Below are 18,155 nucleotides of genomic sequence, written 5' to 3'. Positions count from 1 at the left end.
GCAAAAAATGACAAACATAGCTGTGAAACAGATTTTAATGGACTCTGACATATTCCCAAATTAAAGCTAGAGATATAATAGAGTCTGCTGCAACATTCGCCTCAGTCGCTGTCTGTCACCTTTAGAGACCTGCGTTTAATACCGAGGAGATGGAGATCGCACTTCAACAACCCGTAACATAGCCAACAAATCATTTTAACACCACCAGGGCCATATTGAGGAATGTTGTGAATTCCAGTTCTCTTTAAACAGATGCGTCTGAGTATGGTGACTTCAGATGGGGGAACGGTACAAAGACACACATTTGGAATTTGAACTAAAATCACAAAAGGCTGGCAATGGTCAACAGGCCAGTTAGAATCATAGAACAGAGAAGGTTACGTCTAATCTGAGAGGTGTTGTAATAGTATGAAAGGTTTTGAGGGTGAATATTGGAAGATTGGGGCACAGCATGAGGATTCTCACCCTCTGGGTTGTGAGGATAGGGAATCCTTTACAAAAGGGCTCCTGAGACTTGGATAAGCAATTGAAAAATATAAAAAGATTTGGAGAACGGGCAGGAAATATGATTAAGGTTCATAGCTCCAGCCAAAAAGCTACCAAAGATCCAGGAACAAGGGGGCAAATGGCCTCCTCCTGTGCTCTAAATCCCTTGGTGTAAGTTGAAGTCTCCACAACAAAACACAGGTATCTGGTTGTCTGATAATGGAGCGCCGTGTCACCCGAGGGACACACTGAGGTTACTTATGTCCAGGGAGTTTAGGGACGGGTTGTCAAGGCCAAAGCTTAGGGTAAACACACGTGCTGAAACTTAACCAACTAAAACGCTGCAGTTTATGGAGTTCCGCCACTGGTCCATCCAGAAGCTCCCTCCCCATGGGGACGCTGGATTACATGGCGACCTGGCGCCGAGTGCGAAGAATCTCAGCACTCCAGATACCGTGAACCTGGCTGACTGATTAATCCTGCAGTGTTCTGGAGTACTGCAGCCTTCCTGTTCAGGCATCAGTCTGTCATAGCAGGTTCTTTTGGATCCAAAATTCCAACACGAGGCATGTGATCTTATGGCCTACTTGCAGAGAGATCCCACCTACAACTTAATGAATTAAATAATGGTGATAATAGTTGCAACATTACAACCATGACAAAAACATACGCACACCCCTGTGGGTATTACACTCCGAGGCCCACAGATCAAGGGCCAGCACTGTCTCGCCCCGGCTCAACACTCACTCACCTCCAAATCAGAGCTGCAAGAGAAATGAATCAGAGTTAACCAATTCAACATTGGCACCGACATTCCAAGGGGATTAGTAGAGAGTGAAATCTAGGGATCAGGATGAAGGATATGAGAATTAGGGCAGAGCGCGCAAGAGCTTTGAAACAGCTGTCAGTTGCTGAGCCGAATGTTTGGGCTCAGGCTGCATTTCTCCTGTAAACAGCCAGCGACTGGCTCAATGTTCAGTTCACCATGCTGTAAAAATTATGTAAATTTGTAATCTGAAAGCAAAATGTTTCAACACAAGTTTTACCACTTGAACAGGTGTCTTTGGATTTGAGAACACAACTAAAGACTGTGGTCAGATTCACCACACCGCAGGGGAACTTGCACCACGCTAATTGAGGAAGTTAACAACTTCCACAGTCCAGAAAAATACAAGCATTCCAAGTATGCACTTCAGACAAGCAGCATCTACTAAACAACGTAAACTAGGGCAGCATGCAGGTCAGCGAAGTCTAGGAGTGGCACAAAAATATTAAACTGAGCAGGAACATACACACGATATGTAACTGATTGAAGGGAGGGGGCGGCGATCAGGACAGATGGAGGAAGGGGATGAGGAGGAAGAATGGGTGCGAGAGGTGACACCTGGGACAGTTTTAAACCAACCTTTCTTAGTTGCTGGCCCTGAGTCCGGCACTGTGCCTGGCAGCAAAGAAGTTAAGAGAAATCAAATAATGAAAAGAGTAAGAAATAAAAATGGGACAAGACTGAAATCCCCATTTACATGCGTGAAAACGTTGCACTCCCAAACCAGTCCAAATACCAGGCGAGATAAAGACCCACCTATGTCTAATGCCGTTGTGCTCAGCAGGTGTAGTTACCCTGGCTTGTTGGTGCTAAATTGTTGCTTTGCGACTGCTCAGAGCTCATCCAGTGAGTAGTTGAGCCAGAGAGACCAAACCTGTGGTCTGTGCTGATCTCAGCAGGGCTGTGCTAAGGAACAACAATTGGGAGGGGAAATCAGTCGGGGTAGTTGCTCCCAATCATGGGCTAGATTGGTCCGCATTCTGCTCGAGTTCAAGAACAAACTTTCAAGTGTTGGTCCTCATTAAATGGCTCTTTAATTTTATAAAGAATACAAGAATAAGGCAACACTCAAACTAATTGAAAAATACACCTATCTTCTGAGGTTGGGAAAATGCATGTTTTAGAGCACAGTAGAAAGAACTTAGTTTTACATCTGACCCATTCCACACCTGACCTATTTGGTGTCATATTTGATCATGAATTGAGCTTCCTAACTGATATCTGTTCTATCAAAGACTGCCCATTTCCACCTTCGTAATATCGAGAGTTTCCACCCTGACCTCAACTTACGTGCTGCTGAAAATCTCATCCACGCTGTTACCATTTCTAGATTTGACCATTCTTATGCACTCCTGACCGGTCTCCCTAATTCTACCCTTCATATACTAGGTCAGACAAAACTCTGCTGCCCGTGTGCTAACTTGCACCAAATCCCGCGCTCGCTGACCCATATTGGCTCCCAGTTAAGCAACACCTCAATTTTAAAATTCTCATCCCGGTTTTCAAATTCCTCCATGGCCTCGCCCCCCCCTCATTTCTCGAATCTCCTCCAACCCTATAATTCCCCATGACCTCTATGCTCCGCCTATTCTAGCCTTTTGAACAACTCCGATTTTAAATGCTCCACCATTGGCGGTCGTGCCTTCAGCTGCCTAGATCCAAAGCTCGGGAATTCCATCCCGAAATGTCTCCACTTCTTTTTCCTCCTTTAAGACGCTCCTTAAAATCTACCTCTTTGGTCAAGCATTTGGTCATCTGCCAAAACATCTACTTATATGGCTTGGTGTGACCATATATGTTTTACAATACTCCTGTGAAGTGCCTTGGGATGTTTTATTACATTAAAGACGCTATATAAATGTTGACCTGGGTTGTTTCAAACTGATATACGGAGCTTGAAGTGGAAATGTGCTCCATCTACAGACACCAATAACCCCAAATATTCAGTGAACAAAATACTTTCATCAAATCTCACTGACATACCAATGGTCCCTTTCACTGAACAATTTTTTCTTCAATATTAAAGCGAAGCATCAGAGGCGAGAAGCGTTCATACCTTAGGCTCCTCACTGGTTCTCTAGAAGCACTTAAGAATCAATTGGGTATATGGGTCAAATATAAAATCTCATCATTTTGGTTTAAGACCAGATGTTTTACAGCAACAGCATGGTATTTCCGTTTCTCCAGCTATTATTGAGCAAGTATGCAACTTAGTGCCAAAAGGTGCAGTGATCTCTCACCCAATAGAAGCTGGGTTTAAACTATCCAAACTCATTTCAACTTGGACCTTTATAGCTGAGAGTATTTTCATCCCATCAAAAGACTAGATTCAAACTGGAGAGTTTATGGAACTGGATGTACACTGTGCCACATTTTATCGTAAAATACCTCAATTCCCTCAAGTTCAAAATGGGTTTGTGTCTCTGCAGAGATTTATTAAAATCTTCATTTATATGCAAAACTAAATAATTACAGCTCAAAGAAATAGTAACAAGCAGATGTCATGGGCCATGCTCAACCCTCGGATATGGAATATTACCCGTTTAGTTTCAGCACATATTAGTTTATACCTGCATCGCCACATGGATTAGTACATCTACAATCAATGACTGACTATTCTGACAGTGCTCCTTCTTAGGGAATCTGTTGACTGATCATGCCAACGTTCAGTCACGGACACAGTGCATGCACGCAGACAACCTGAACTTGTTCCTGGCTGCAGGTTGGACTTGACGCAGTCAGAATTTGTAAGCCAACAGCAAATTAGGAGTTATCATAAACCTAAAATATGCTTTCTTCCTAAAATGCTGCATCAGCAGAGGCTGCAGACCATTTGGGAATTGAAACCATCTTGGAAGATTTCTTCCTATGGCATTTATCTCCAAAAGTGGAGGAATGGCCCCTGGAGTCTTCACTTTTTATTGGCAGATTTCAAGGGCTATAAAATTGTAGTCAGAATCTGCCAATTCCAGTTTGGAAAGGTCTCCTGTAGTTCAGACACTCCTGTAATCTGACACAAAAAGTGGTATAATTGATTGGTGCTGATGATACTAATTGGAGAGAAATGGAAAGTACACCTGAAGATAAGACACATTAAGGAAAATTGCAGGGATGCCATCTAAAAATAAAAAAGACATCTTCCAGAGATGCACATCCTCTCATTTGCTTTGTGTTCCTTCACATGCAATATAATGAATCAAGGAAGGATTAGTTGCATATTCTACCTTATCTAAATATGGTAATTTAAAAATTAATGGCAATATTGGCACACCCACTCAGGGGAGGGGTGGGGGGGGGGGGGAGGGGGGGGGGCATGCTGCCACCTCCTAATTTTTTGGTACAAATGGGGGGGAAATTGCAGTTGGAGGCTTCCTTCATACGAACGCCTCCGACCCGAAACAAATCTACACAAGTACCCGGTGGCCGCGGAGGAACGTAGGATTCCGGTCGGAAGCCTAGATTCGCTGCGCAGCGTACAGAGAGATGTTTTCGAGGTACGTACGGAAATGCTGGAGTCAGGTGGGCCTAGAGCACCAATCACTATGCAGTATTCTCAGTGATAAACATGAGAGCTCTGTTTGTACGAGCTCCCATTACTACCAATGAGAAAAAACGCTAAAATGCCAAAACAAAGCATAATAAATAAATAAAGCACCTCACATATTTAAAATTAAAAGTTTTAGATTAAAAAAATTTAGGAATTTTTTAAAAACGTGTTTTAATAGGGTTAAAAATAAACTTACCTTAATGGAAGGGTTTTTAAATATAAAAATGACTATTTAAATTTAATTTGTATATGTTTTAAAAATGTTACACTGGTAAAAGTAAGCCATGCACCTGCTTTTACAAGGCGTAAAAGTTTGAAGGACATTCGCTGGGCATGAGTTGGGCAAATAGCCCAATCTCTCCTGCGCGGATATCCTTCTTCCGGGGATGCGGAGGATCTGCAGAGAGAAATCTTGACAGATTGCAAAAGCCGGTTCTTGACGCATGCACATCGTACGCACCCAGCGAGGTTGCAATTTTCGGCCCAATATCTTCCTCTTCCTTACTCTAGAACCTGGGATAGCCCATTATTCCACTCCCCACCTGCACAGTAACATGGGAATCATAATCTACACTGATGTGGCTGTACATCTACAGGGATGGGATGGCTTCTCTCGTCCTTAAAGTTCTCGATCATATCTTGAAAACTATCTATCCTGCAGAGACAGAGACTCTAGTCTCTGTGGGAGATTTCTCCATTTATGATTTATCCTGCATAATCATTAATCTTTTAAGCATCATTTCAATGAATAATTCAACTATCTTGCATCCTTCGCTCCCAAGCATCACTTTACCTTGTATATCAGTGATAGCTGGCATAGTCTTAACCTGAATAGGCCGGAACGGTTTTCCATCAACAAATGGCACCTCCACAGAATCAAAAGCAGTCTGGATTTCAGAGCTGGAAGCAAGCTGATTTGTGCCAAAGTGCTGCTCCTGCAGTAGCTCGTCTGGGGAGAGTACATTTCACATTGTCACATTTGGCTGGGATAAATCCAGCAAACTCACAGAACAAATTCATTTACATAAAACCAATGCTGCTCAATGAAACAGAAGCTGCAAACAGATTCAATCCATCGGAGGGCTGTTACATATCAGCACAATGTTCTCCAGCTGTCTAGATTACAATGCATATCCCTGATTTATCACCTAGACTATCTAAGCTGTCTTCTCCATCTATATATCATTCCCTGAGCAGGAAGGATAGTCAGCCTGCTCACTTGCAGACCTCTGTCATGCCATGAATCCTGTGTGGTGGCCGAGCTGGATCGCGTACCTGCCCAATGCTCACTGTGAGCAAGCACTAGTAAAGTCACCTGAGACGAAGAGCTCACTATGTGTGGAAAGGCCATGCACTAGAAAATGCTCAATTACTCTGTGGCATTCCTCAATATTCCTGTGGATTGAAGAAATGAGACAAGAGGCCAATTCTAAGCAATTCCTATGGTCTGTATGGGAAATATGTTTGGGGCACAAGTTACTTCAGCATATGGCACTTAAGACACATGGGGCCCAAGTTTCCACAGGATAAAAAACGGGCGCCCCTCCGACCGCCAGAAAAAAAACGCGCTACTCTCGAGCGCTTTGCAGCTCCTTGTCTGATGGCGCGGCGCCCACGGGGGCGGAGCCTACACTCGCGCCGATTTTGTAAGTGGGAGGGGGCGGGTACTATTTAAATTAGTTTCTTTCCTGCCGGCAACACTGCGCGTGCGCGTTGGAGCGTTCGCGCATGCTCAGTGCGAAAAAAAAACATTGGCACTCGGCCATTTTTGTAGTTCTTTGGAGCTGTTTAATTTTTGAACATTTTTTAATAAAATCACATTGCCATCAGCACATCAGCACTGAGGCTTCCCTTCTCACTGTCTCCTTCCCCTGCGCGGCAACAAGCCGCTGTCTCCTTCCCCTCCCTCCCCTGCGCGGCAACAAGCCGCTGTCTCCTTCCCCTCCCTCCCCTGCGCGGCAACAAGCCGCTGTCTCCTTCCCCCCTCTCCCCTCCGCGGCAACAAGCCGCTGTCTCCTTCCCCTCCCTCCCCTGCGCGGCAACAAACGGCGGTTTCCTTCGAACGATGGCTGAAGCACTTTCACACAGGTAGGATGATGATTTATTTAATCTTTTCTTTGCTTATAAATGTTTATTCAGGTTGGATTTATTTGTATAATATTTGTAGAAGTATAAATAAGGATTGATTGTAGAATTTAATGAGTTCCCTTCCTCCCCCACCTCGTTCTGGACGCCTAATTTGTAACCTGCGCCTGATTTTTTAATGTGTAGAACAGGTTTTTTCAGTAATACAAAGATCTTCACTTGCTCCATTCTACTTTAGTTTGGAGTACGTTTTCACTGTGGAAACTTTGAAATCAGGCGTCAGTGGCTGGACACGCCCCCTTTTGAAGAAAAAATTCTGTTCTAAAGTAGAACTGTTCTACCTCACTCGAACTGCAGAAAAAAAATGTGGAGAATTGCGATTTCTAAGATAGTCCGTTCTCCACCAGATACTCCTAAAAATCAGGCGCAAATCATGTGGAAACTTGGGCCCCATCATGGTTTCCAAAATTGGACATTTCATGGAAGCTGGAGAAACAGCAGCAGTGCCCAAGGTTTGGAAAGGAATTGATAACACCAATCTTCAGCAGGACATGGAGAAGACCGAAGAAACTACAAGCCAGTGAGGCTAACATTTGCTGTGGGAAAAGTATTCGCAAGGATCCAATGAACATACTGGAACTCACATGTTTACACAAATGATTTAGAGCGGGGTCTGTCTAAGTAGGTAGAAAAGTTGTAGGGAAAGGTTAAATAATGGGAACGGCAAACCAAATACAACATCTGGATAGGCCGGGAACTTTGGCTAATGAGTGGAAAATGGCATTTAATGTGGACAAATGGAAGGTAAAGGCATAAAGAGTACAAAAGCAAAAAAGTTATGCCAAACCTTTATAAAATGCAGATTAGGCTTCAGCTGTAGTAGTGTGTCCAATTCTGGGCAACGTACTTTAAGAAGGATATTAAGGCATTAGAGAGGGTGCAGAGGAGAGTTACTAGAATAGTACCAGGAATGAGGTACTTCAGATATGTGGAGTCGAGAGAAACTGGGACAGTTCTCCTTCTAGCAGAGAAGGTTAAGGGGAGATTTAATATAGGTCTTAAAATTATGAGAGGTTCTGATAGAGTAGGTAAGGAGAAAATATTTCCAGTGCAGTAGGGATGTTAACCAGAGGACACAAATTTAAGATAATGGCAAATACACAAAGGGAGGATGAGGCAATTTTTTTTACACAATGAGTTATCATCTGGAATGCATTGCCTGAAAGGGAATTGGGTAAATAATTGAAAGGGAGAACATTATAGGCCTATGGAGAAAGAGCTGGGAAGTGGAACTAATTGAATTGATCTTTTGAAGTGCTGGCACAAGCACGATGGGCCGAATGGCCTCCTGTGCTGTATCATTGGCTTACAGTTTCTTTAAAGCTGTGTGGAAAATTATAGGTAATGTTGAGAATGTGAACAAATTTGATTTGAGTGTGTTTGAAGATCAAATTAGAGCGGAAGATAAGAACTGAAGGAACATGGTTAACATAGCATTCTTGCTGGCTGTGATCAGGATTATAGTCAATTGAAGTATAATTACATCCAATTAAACAGTTATATGTAAAGACTCATGCATACAAGGGTCACCGTGTATCAAATACAGACCACACATAGCTGCAAGGCCTTGGCACTCGCCCATTCAAACTGGCCTCAGCAACTTCCCTGTAAAGCCCCATTATCTGCCTGTTAGAAGATAGTCTACACAATCCATCATTACCCTGGACAAAGAGAGCTTGGCATAACTCCCAGGGCAATGCTGCAAAGTACACCAGTGCAGCCGAGAGACTTCCCTCCACAAAGGGAAACATCTGCCTTCGCTCAACACTTCTCCCTCAGGGACATGTCTGACACTGGGAACTCACCAGCTGTGGGATTGCAGGCTTACGCCTGGCAAAAGCAATCCAACATGCTGCGTCACTCAACGCCATGCTGTAATTCTTCATTCCAAGATCCTCAGTTTGGTTTGGGGATCTTTGCCCCATATTCCAAGCTTAGAGGGGTGCAAACATATATGGACGCAAACATGGGCCGATTCAGAAGCTGATCCTCCCTCAGGGCTGAAAGAGGTTTCCTTCCTCGCACAGGGCAGAATGCTACATTGGGCATCAGGGAGAGTTTATGGGCAGTCACATGGGTCAGGTTTCCCATATGAAAGCAGTGGATTAGTTCCAAACTAAGTGCAGCACCTCCTTAAATTTCTAAAATTCCAAAAATTGCTGCAATAATCATAAATAAACAAGACTGGCACTTCTAATTCACCAAACACCTCAGTGTGCAGTGTGGGAATATTGTGCACTGTAATCATTCTGGAGTAATGAAACACAAACAAACACTGGAGTGCGCTGCAGTGCTTGTACTAACCAATCTCATCTTGGATTTCCTCAGCAACGAATGGCACCTGGTAAAGGAGAGAGAGACTCTGGTTCATCCGCTCCTCGATAACATGGAGATGGGTCACCACCTACACACCAGGGACAATCATATCAAGGTATTTTAATGCTTGCTTGCATAAGTTAACAATAATTGCCTTTATGAGTCGAGGTATGGAATAGAAGAGCAAGGAGGTTATGCTTGAACTGTATAAAACACTGGTTAGGTCGCAGCTGGGATACTGTGTGCAGTTCTGGTCACCACATTACAGGAACGATGTGAGAGCACTTGAAAGGATGCAGGGGAGATTTACAAGAATGTTGCCTGGATCGGAGAATTTTGGCTATGAGAAAAGATTGGAGATGCTGGGTCTGTTTTCTTTTGAACAGAGGAGGCTGAGGAGAGACCTGATTGAGGTGTATAAAATTATGAGGGTACTAGAGAGAATGGATAGGAAGGACTTGTTTCCCTTGGCAGAGAGAACAACCACCAGGGGGCATAGATTTAATGTAATTGGGGGGAGTAGAGGAGATACGAGGGGAAATGTCTTCACCCAGAGGGTGGTGGGGGTCTGGAACTCACTGCCTGAAAGGATGGTAGAGGCAGAAACCCTCACCACATTTAAACAGTACTTGTATGTGCACCTGAAGTGCCGTAACCTACAGGGCTACGGAACAAGAGCTGGAAAGTGCGATTAGGCTGGATAGCTCTTGGTCGGCTGGCGTGGACACGATGGGCCGAAATGGCCTCCTTCCGTGCTGTAAATTTCTATGTTTTTATGAAACTCAAATGTAATCAACCTCAGCAACAAGGTAGTTTCAGTTTTTCTTTCACATTGGTTGACTCAGTGGTTGCACTCTTGTCGTTGAGTTAGATGGTTGTGGATTCACGGCCCCACTGCAAGGTGCGAGCGCTTAATCCAGGTCAATATGGTAGTGTAGCACTTGCTGCATTGTCAGAGGTGCCATCCTTCGGATTAATGTTAAACCAAGCCTATTTTGGTGGTTCAGATGGATGACACTATTTGAAGAGCAGGGAGTTCTGCACGTGTTCCAGCTAATATCCCTCCCTCAACAAACAGCACCAAAGACAGATGTAATTCATCTCAGATGTCTGTTCCATCTTGCCAAATGACTACCTCATCTGACCACAACATTTACTGCACTTCAAAGTAATTTATTGAAGCGAAGTGTTTACAGATGTCCTGAAAGATGTAATATGGTGCTCTGAAGCCTCCATTTATCCACTTAATGAGACTGACTGTCTATCCCAAAGGATTTTTTTGAAAGTTGTTTAGTAGAGTTATTATTTTGCTGAATTTTATTGGAAGAGCTACCGACTATTTAGGCTCTACGACAACTTGCATTTGAGGCCAATGCCACAGGGGGCTTCCGAGAGATGAACTGAGCAGTAGGAGGTTCCAGGGTCTCTTGGATAACTTTGTTGCATAACCTTTCACTCACCTGAGATTTCATCTGTGCTGCTTTCTCTGGGTCTACAGCCATGACATGCTGGTAATGCCGAAGAGTGTGCTGCCGATCCTTCTGCTCTGCACGGACATAACGCTTCAGGGCCTGCAGGATACGGTGAGGCTACACAGGAAATAATTCAGCAAACACATCAGCGTCCATTGGAAGGTCAGGTTGAAACCCAGTATTTTTCTGTTAGTGTTTAAATCACTGTCACTTCTTTTTCAGGAATGCACACCTTGAACAAGTTCCGTTCTTCTCTCCAACATGATTTCCGTTTGTCTCTTTACCCTTGTTCACCGTCATTACTTACTGTTAACTTTCTCGTTTTTGAAAACTGTCAAATCTCTAACTTCTCCCAGTTCTGCTGAGAGGTCAATGACCTGAAACATGAATGGTTTATCTCCCCACAATTGCTGCCTGACCTGCTGAGTGTTTCCAGCACTTGGTTTTTATTTCAGATTTCCAGCATCCGCAGTGTTTTGCTTCTGTGTAAACCCAGTATGTCTACTGCCAACACAGCTTCAATCGCTGAGATCTAATGGGTCCATCTGGGATTAATCAAATGCCAGATCACACCCTGCACACAATGTGTCCCTTCCTCTGATATCCTGTCTCTTGGCCTTGGGTCTAATTCTTGGCCATCTCTCCCCATCCTGAGAACTCGCCCAGTTTCACACCCCAACCTCTTACTCAACGCAAACGGCGCAGGTTTTTAAGCTGCTCGTGTGTCCCGAATCCTGCATCAATCTTTTAAAATTATGGCCACTTTTGTTTTTAAAGAAACGCTGAGGTACAAGTGGATCAAAATAAAAATCAGTGCTCTGAACAGGTGCATGGGGGGGGGGGTGGGGGGCGGGTGGGGGGGGGGAAGGCGGCAGGGAGAGTGAAGTCAGTTTGAGTTCAGAAAGGGAAAAAACAGCCAATTGTACAGAGGCCATGGAAGCAAAAAATACACAGAAGAGGCGAAGATAAAATAGAATAGGAAGGGAAAGAGATGTAATGAACAAGGAAGGGAGAGAAGAGAAAAAGAAAGATGGCATCTGAAGTATAAAAGAAGAAAGGAAGGGAAGGTTAAGCGTTTTACAAAAGCACAGTGGGAGTCCCCTGCGACATGTCCTGGATAAGATGGGGGCAAGTGTCAGTAAGCAGGCACAATATGCATGCGAGGAGTTGGGGAATGGGCTGCTGCAGCAAGCAAGGTTCAGTGCGATACCATAGTGGCTCGACTCCTACAGCAGTCCCACTACCTGAGTGAACAAGCAGTTGCACAAGGCCAGGCCCCAGCCCGCAGTGCCATGGCCTGAGATTATTTATTACTGGCACGCTTAGTGTACAGCTGTACATGTCCCAAAACACATCAGTCAGAAGGCATGGCCCAATCTCTTCACCATAGTCCAGGAGATGGGAGACGCACTGTGGCTCAGCAGAGTGACTTGGAAATGGTGCAACCGGAGGGAGAATACAGTAGAAAATGTTTCACGATAGTGCTTGTCCCTTTACGTTCTGTGACCAACACCGCCGGACATCTTCAAAACTGGATGTCACTGCTGAAATCGCCTGAAGTTTTACAGTCACTATCAATATGTGGCTGTTGCCGAGTGACACCAAATTAGAGTAGAGTTATGGCGATTGTAGGCACCACCTTTTCAATGGAGGAATAGCTCCAAGTCCCAATCACTTTGCCCAGAGCAGCATGCATTAACTGCAAAATAATTTAGAAACTGGAAATGTTATAATTTCTCCCCTGATGAAACCTGGATTGTGCTTCACCTGGGAGCAGATACTCAGGCAAGATCACGTTCTTCTTACTTTTAAAATATGCAAGATCAATTATTCCTCAGAAGTCATGAACTTAAACTCTTAGTAAGCATGCAGAACAATCTAGTAATTATTCATGGTTCCCCAGCCTCACTGGTTTATCTTATTTCACGCTAGAAAAATCAGGTTTAGCGACGGCAGAGGGAAGCACTTGTTGAGACCATCCATGTTCCTAAAATCTCTGCTCCAAATTCCATCAGGGATTGAAAGCAATCAGTACTCACGCGAGGTGGATCTGCCTGCAGTGCAGAGAGGTAGTTCTCCAAAGCAACGCGGCGACGATCGTTTAGCAAGGCCTCAACGCGAGCAAGATGAGTCTCAACCAACTGCAGCTTCTCAGTGGCTGCTTCTTCCTCCAGAGCCTCAACCATGTTCTGGAAATGCTGAACAGTAAGAAAGGGTCATCAGCATACTGCATGGCACATCCCATTTGTACTAAAGATCTGATCACTTCTATGCATGTAGTATTCGGGCACAGCTATTCAATACTAAACCAAAAGCAATATTAAACTCATTAGTATTCGGCAATCCCTCGTATCGAGGATGACTTGCTTCCACACCAAAAAGGGATGAGGTCACATATTTCAATGAGGGACCTGATATTCCAGGTCCCGGATTACACATTGAAGGGTGAAAGATGCCTGTGCGTGGATTCTTTTAACGTGGGTGGCCATTGCACACCAGCCACCACATTGGTTTGACAAAGCAAGGTCTTGACCCAGTGGCAAGAGTTAACCAAGACGACTGGAGACCAAGCTCTGCTGCACAGACCTAGTGCGCACACATGATCCTACTGTCCATAGACTGCAGTGTGGGTCGGCCCGTACTGCCCCCAGGTCCTCGCCTCTTCTGGGCCCCGATCTCTCTCCGCTTCTCTGCCCCGATCATTCGCCGCACCTCTGCTGTACCTGGGCCCTGCCGATAATCCTGCCCACACTCCAATTGGCAAACTGGGTTTTGGTGAAGTCACCCAGTCACCCTCAAATTGTCACCCTCCTGGAACGGCTTGCACTGTATCTTGAATTGGCATGTTCCTCCTTATATCCCCAACCTGCAGCTGGTATTGACAATACTAATGACATACAATATCCATTATGTCTTGTCCAAGCTCTTAACTGTTTCCTGTATTCAGGAACCTTCTAAAATATACACACACCCCTTTATGTTCAAACACTTTACCTGTAAATGTATTTAAAGTATTGTTTGGTCATTGAGTCATCAATCTGCACTGAATTAACTGATCTCAGCTATACACCTCACAAAATTTATCAACAGAACACAGGGGAGAACTGCTCAACAGTTAAAGAGCTGTGTCAGCTGTGGCTCAGTGAGTAACACTCTTGCCTTTCAGTCAGAAGGTTGAGAGTTTGAGTCCCACTCCAGAGACTTCAGCACATAATCCAGGTTGACACTAATTTAAAATTAACAATTGACCCAGCATCAACCGCCGTTCGCGAAAGGGAGCGCCAAACTTCTACCATCCTTTGTGTATAGAAGTATTTCCTAATTTCACTCCTGAAAGATTTGGCTAACTTTTAGACTATGCCACTTCGTCCTAGAGTCCTCAACCAGCGTAAATAAGTTTCTCTCTCTCTACCCTACCTGTTCCCCTTAATATCTTGAAAACTTCGATCAAATTACCCCATAACCTTCTAAATTCCAGTGAATACAACCCTAATTTGTGTAATCTCTCCTCTTAATTTAATCCGGCTATCATTCTGGTAAGCCTACACTCCACCCTCCAAGGCCAATATATCCTTCCGACGGTGTGACGACTAGAACTACTCACAGTACTTCAGGTGTGGTCTAACCAGGGCTTTGTATAGCTGTAGCATAACTTCTAATACCTTATAGTCAAGTCCTCAAGATTATCAAAGCCAGCATTTGATTAGCATTTTTTGATTATTTTCTGTACCTGTTCGACATTTTATTGGGTTAAGTGCCTGGACTCCCAAGTCCCTTTAGCTTTTCACCATTTAGAAAGTACCCTGTTCAATCCTTTTTTAGGTCCAAAGTGGATGACCTCACATTTGCCTAGATTGAAATCCATTTGCCACAGTTTTGCCCATTCACTGAATTTATCAATATCTTTGTAATTTTATGCTTTCATCTACACTGTCTAAAATGCTGCCGATCATTGTGCCAGCGGCAAATTGGGATTATCTGGCTTTCTATCCCATTATCGAAATAGTTAATATTGTGAATAGTTGAGGTTCCAACACAGATCCCTACGGAACACCATTAGAATCCGAGAATGGTTACAGCAGAGGCGGCCACTCGGCCCGTTGAACCCGTACCGACTCTGCAAGAGCACTTCAGCCAGTCCCATTCCCCCACCCTATCCCCAGGATTTGTTACTGAAGGGTTCCGATAGGAGAGAGATAAATATTTCCCATTAGTCAGCGTGACAATACTGAGGGGCTCAAAATTAAGATATTTAGTTAAATAATTAGTGATTGGAAAAAAAATCGTTACACAAGGTGATTAGAATGCGGAATTCTCTAGCACATTCGAGTTCCTGCCCATTATCTCGGATTTCTCCTGCTGCTCAGCCAATTTCCTAACCAGGTCAATAATTTACCTTCAAATCCATGGGTTTCTACCTTTGTTAACCATCTCTTATGAGGGACTTCATCAAATGCCTTCTGGAATCGATATAAATAACATCCATAGACTTCAGACACGTCTTCAAAAAATTCAATCAGGTTCGTCAGGCATGACCTACCTTGTACAAATCCGTACTGACTTTCTGATCAGCTGAAAATTTGAGCTATTTAGTCATCCATCCAATAGACTCTAGTAATTTTCCGACAGATGTTAGGCTAACTGATCTATAATTCCCTGGTTTCTCTCTCTCATTATTCTTAAACAGAGGAGTGACATGCACAATTTTCCAATCTAAAGGAACGGTTCCTGAATCGAGAGAACCTTAGAAGATTATAGTTAGGACGAGACATAAAACTGAGGCGCCATTTGCCCTCTCAGGTGGAAGTAAAAGATCCCGTGGCACTATTTCGAAGAAGAGCAGGGGAGTTATCCTCGGTGCCCTGGCCAATATATTTATCTCAATCAATATAACAAACACAGATTAACTGTTAACCCATGTCCATTATGGCTATCCAGAGGGAATAAGATCCTTTGCAGTCATGACATTTAGGCTCTGGATCAGTTTTGCTGTTAACAACTTGATGGAAGGCTTAAGGGTTGGTTCGAACAGGACAGGAGATTGCTTTTATTCACTTCAATCCTGTGGATTCAAAAAAGGATCCTGGCTCTCCATTTCCAGAGTGAAGAGTTTGCTGCCTTTAATATAAGGATAGAGAAACCAATATTCCCTGCAACTACAGGTTGGATTATTTTAAGAAGCACTGGATCTCGAAGTGAAACTGCCCGACAATCAATGGGATCATGAGACCCAACTCTCGAGTTGGAATAGCCTTGGGAATGCTGAGAGTTGAAGTGTATTACTGTTTAGTGCCCAGGTCAGAAACCAAGGGTGTAGATGGCACATACCATCTAAAAGGGCTGGGTTACAAAGTCCCATGTCCTGGGAGCTGGCCTCACCTTGCAATGCAAACACACTGATGTGATGTGCCCTGGGGAAGAGATGAACCACCCGTGCTGCTGCCCAGGCTCTTGCTGCATGGACACTATACCACTCAGAACAGACCACTTTGTGCAACAAGCAGGCCTGGGTAGAATAAACCCAGGATTTTCGGGTTTTTGGGCGAAAACGCAAGCAATGTCAAAATTAACGTTTGCGCTGCACTAACAATTTAAGGCCTAACTTTCAGTCTTTGCGTTGCAAAGGGAAGCAATGCACAAGTGTTCCCGGTGCAAAAACACGATCCTCACCAACTTCAGGAGCGTTGTGGAGAGGTCTGGTGGGGGGGGTGGGGGGGGGGGGGGAGATTTCCAAAAAATATTCCAAAAATATTTACAAGACCCTTAACTAAGTAATCGCTGAAAAAAAAATTTAAAAATTAAAACTTTAACTTACCTTTTTTGCAAGTTTTCATACTTACCGCGGCTGGCAGGGTTGTACCGACAGATTGGACCTGTCACTATACTGGGCGCAGCGTACGGGTCGGTAGAGTGCTGAAACCCGTACGGTAACGCAATCCGCAATCCCGTCCGGCGTGGCTCTTCCCGGTGGTACTTCACATCGACACCGCAAACAGGTAACAGAGGATTCCGCCCAGGCTTTGCGACCGGGTTTTTGCTGCAGAGGGTCAAAACACAGCGAAACCCGGTTGCAAACCCCTCGAAAATCCAGCCCAAGGTACCAAGGACAGCACTGATGGCAGCAGAGATATGTTTTATCCAGCTCTCTGCTGTTCATCAATGCAACGGTCTCCTTCAAACAAGTCATGGTGATTACTAGTTTGGAAATGGAGAACAGCACATTTTCATCGTGTGAAAATGACACGAACATATTTTGAAGTGACCTATATCCCATCAGGTGATTAAGATATAAATAGCTTGCCAAATATTTCTTAAATAAATTGGTGCTCCTGTTAATTGTCCTGAATTCAACAGGCAAAAACAAACCATAAACCAGAGCGTCCAACATCACAATGTTCGTGTGGGAATGTGCTTGTACCTGAACCAACATCTGTCTCTCTGCTTTCGGCAGGTTCTGCGCCTGGCGTTCAGCTTCTTCCCACTCTTCTCTTACCTAATTTGGGAGCAAAGGGAAGAAAGTCAGTCAGTCGAACTTGCATGTGGTTCTAAATGGAGTCAGTCATTTACCAAGTTTTAGACCATTTTTGAGTGTTGATATTTTTACTGATTTGGCCTGGAAGGGATTTTTGGGTTAATTTATATTCTGATGTTTCAGCTATGGCTCAGTGGGTAGCACTCTTGCCTCAGTCAGAAGGTTGAGAGTTCAAGTTCCACTCCAGAGACTTTGAGCAAAAAAAAAATCTAAGCTGACATTCCAGGGCAGTACTGAGGGAGTGCTGCACTGTGAGGTGCTGTCTTTCAGATAAGCTCATTATCACATTGCTGTTTGTGGGAGATTGCAGTGTGCAAACTGGCTGCCCCGTGTCCTACATTACAACAGTGTCACTTCATTGGCTATAAAGCGCTTTGGGATGTTCTGAGATCGAGAAAGGCACTATATAAATGCAAGCATTTCATTCATTCTGCATGCAGAGATTTACTAAAATGTGACATGGGATGAAGGACTTCAGTTAGAAACACAAATATTTACAGCGCAGGAGGCGGCCATTTCGGCCCATCGTGTCCGCGCCGGCCGACAAAGAGCCGCACGCCCTTCGGTCAGCAGCCCTGAAGGTTACATATAAGCCCATGGACAATGAACAATGACGGACAGGTAACGAGCATCCGGCCCAACCAACCCACCTCACACAACTGCGATACCCCATGTATCGTAACACTCCACCCCACCCGGAGCCATGTGATCTCCTGGGAAAGGCAAAAAAAGATAAAAACCCAGGCCAATTGGGGAAAATAAATCTGAGAATATTCCTCTCTGACCCATCCAAGCGATCGAAACTAATCCAGATCATCACGCTGGCCGTAT

The 18,155-nt window shown here is 44.2% G+C and overlaps 1 protein-coding gene across 2 annotated transcripts in view; it reads right to left on the bottom strand.

The window, feature by feature from the left end:
- The window catches only part of aplp2 (amyloid beta (A4) precursor-like protein 2), a 90,688-nt gene that overhangs the window by 11,173 nt on the left and 61,360 nt on the right, over positions 1-18,155 (bottom strand). For both annotated transcript variants that reach the window (XM_070894239.1, XM_070894240.1), the window contains 5 exons: positions 17,211-17,285; positions 12,832-12,990; positions 10,781-10,909; positions 9,309-9,408; positions 5,653-5,808 (listed from right to left, as the gene is read on the bottom strand). In XM_070894239.1, coding sequence (XP_070750340.1) covers positions 5,653-5,808; positions 9,309-9,408; positions 10,781-10,909; positions 12,832-12,990; positions 17,211-17,285 — 619 coding nt within the window. The remainder of the gene's footprint in view (positions 1-5,652; positions 5,809-9,308; positions 9,409-10,780; positions 10,910-12,831; positions 12,991-17,210; positions 17,286-18,155) is intronic.

The sequence above is a fragment of the Pristiophorus japonicus genome, chromosome 11 (assembly GCF_044704955.1).
Source record: "Pristiophorus japonicus isolate sPriJap1 chromosome 11, sPriJap1.hap1, whole genome shotgun sequence".
Taxonomy (NCBI): Eukaryota; Metazoa; Chordata; class Chondrichthyes; family Pristiophoridae; genus Pristiophorus; species Pristiophorus japonicus.
This window is presented reverse-complemented; position numbering and strand designations above follow the sequence as displayed.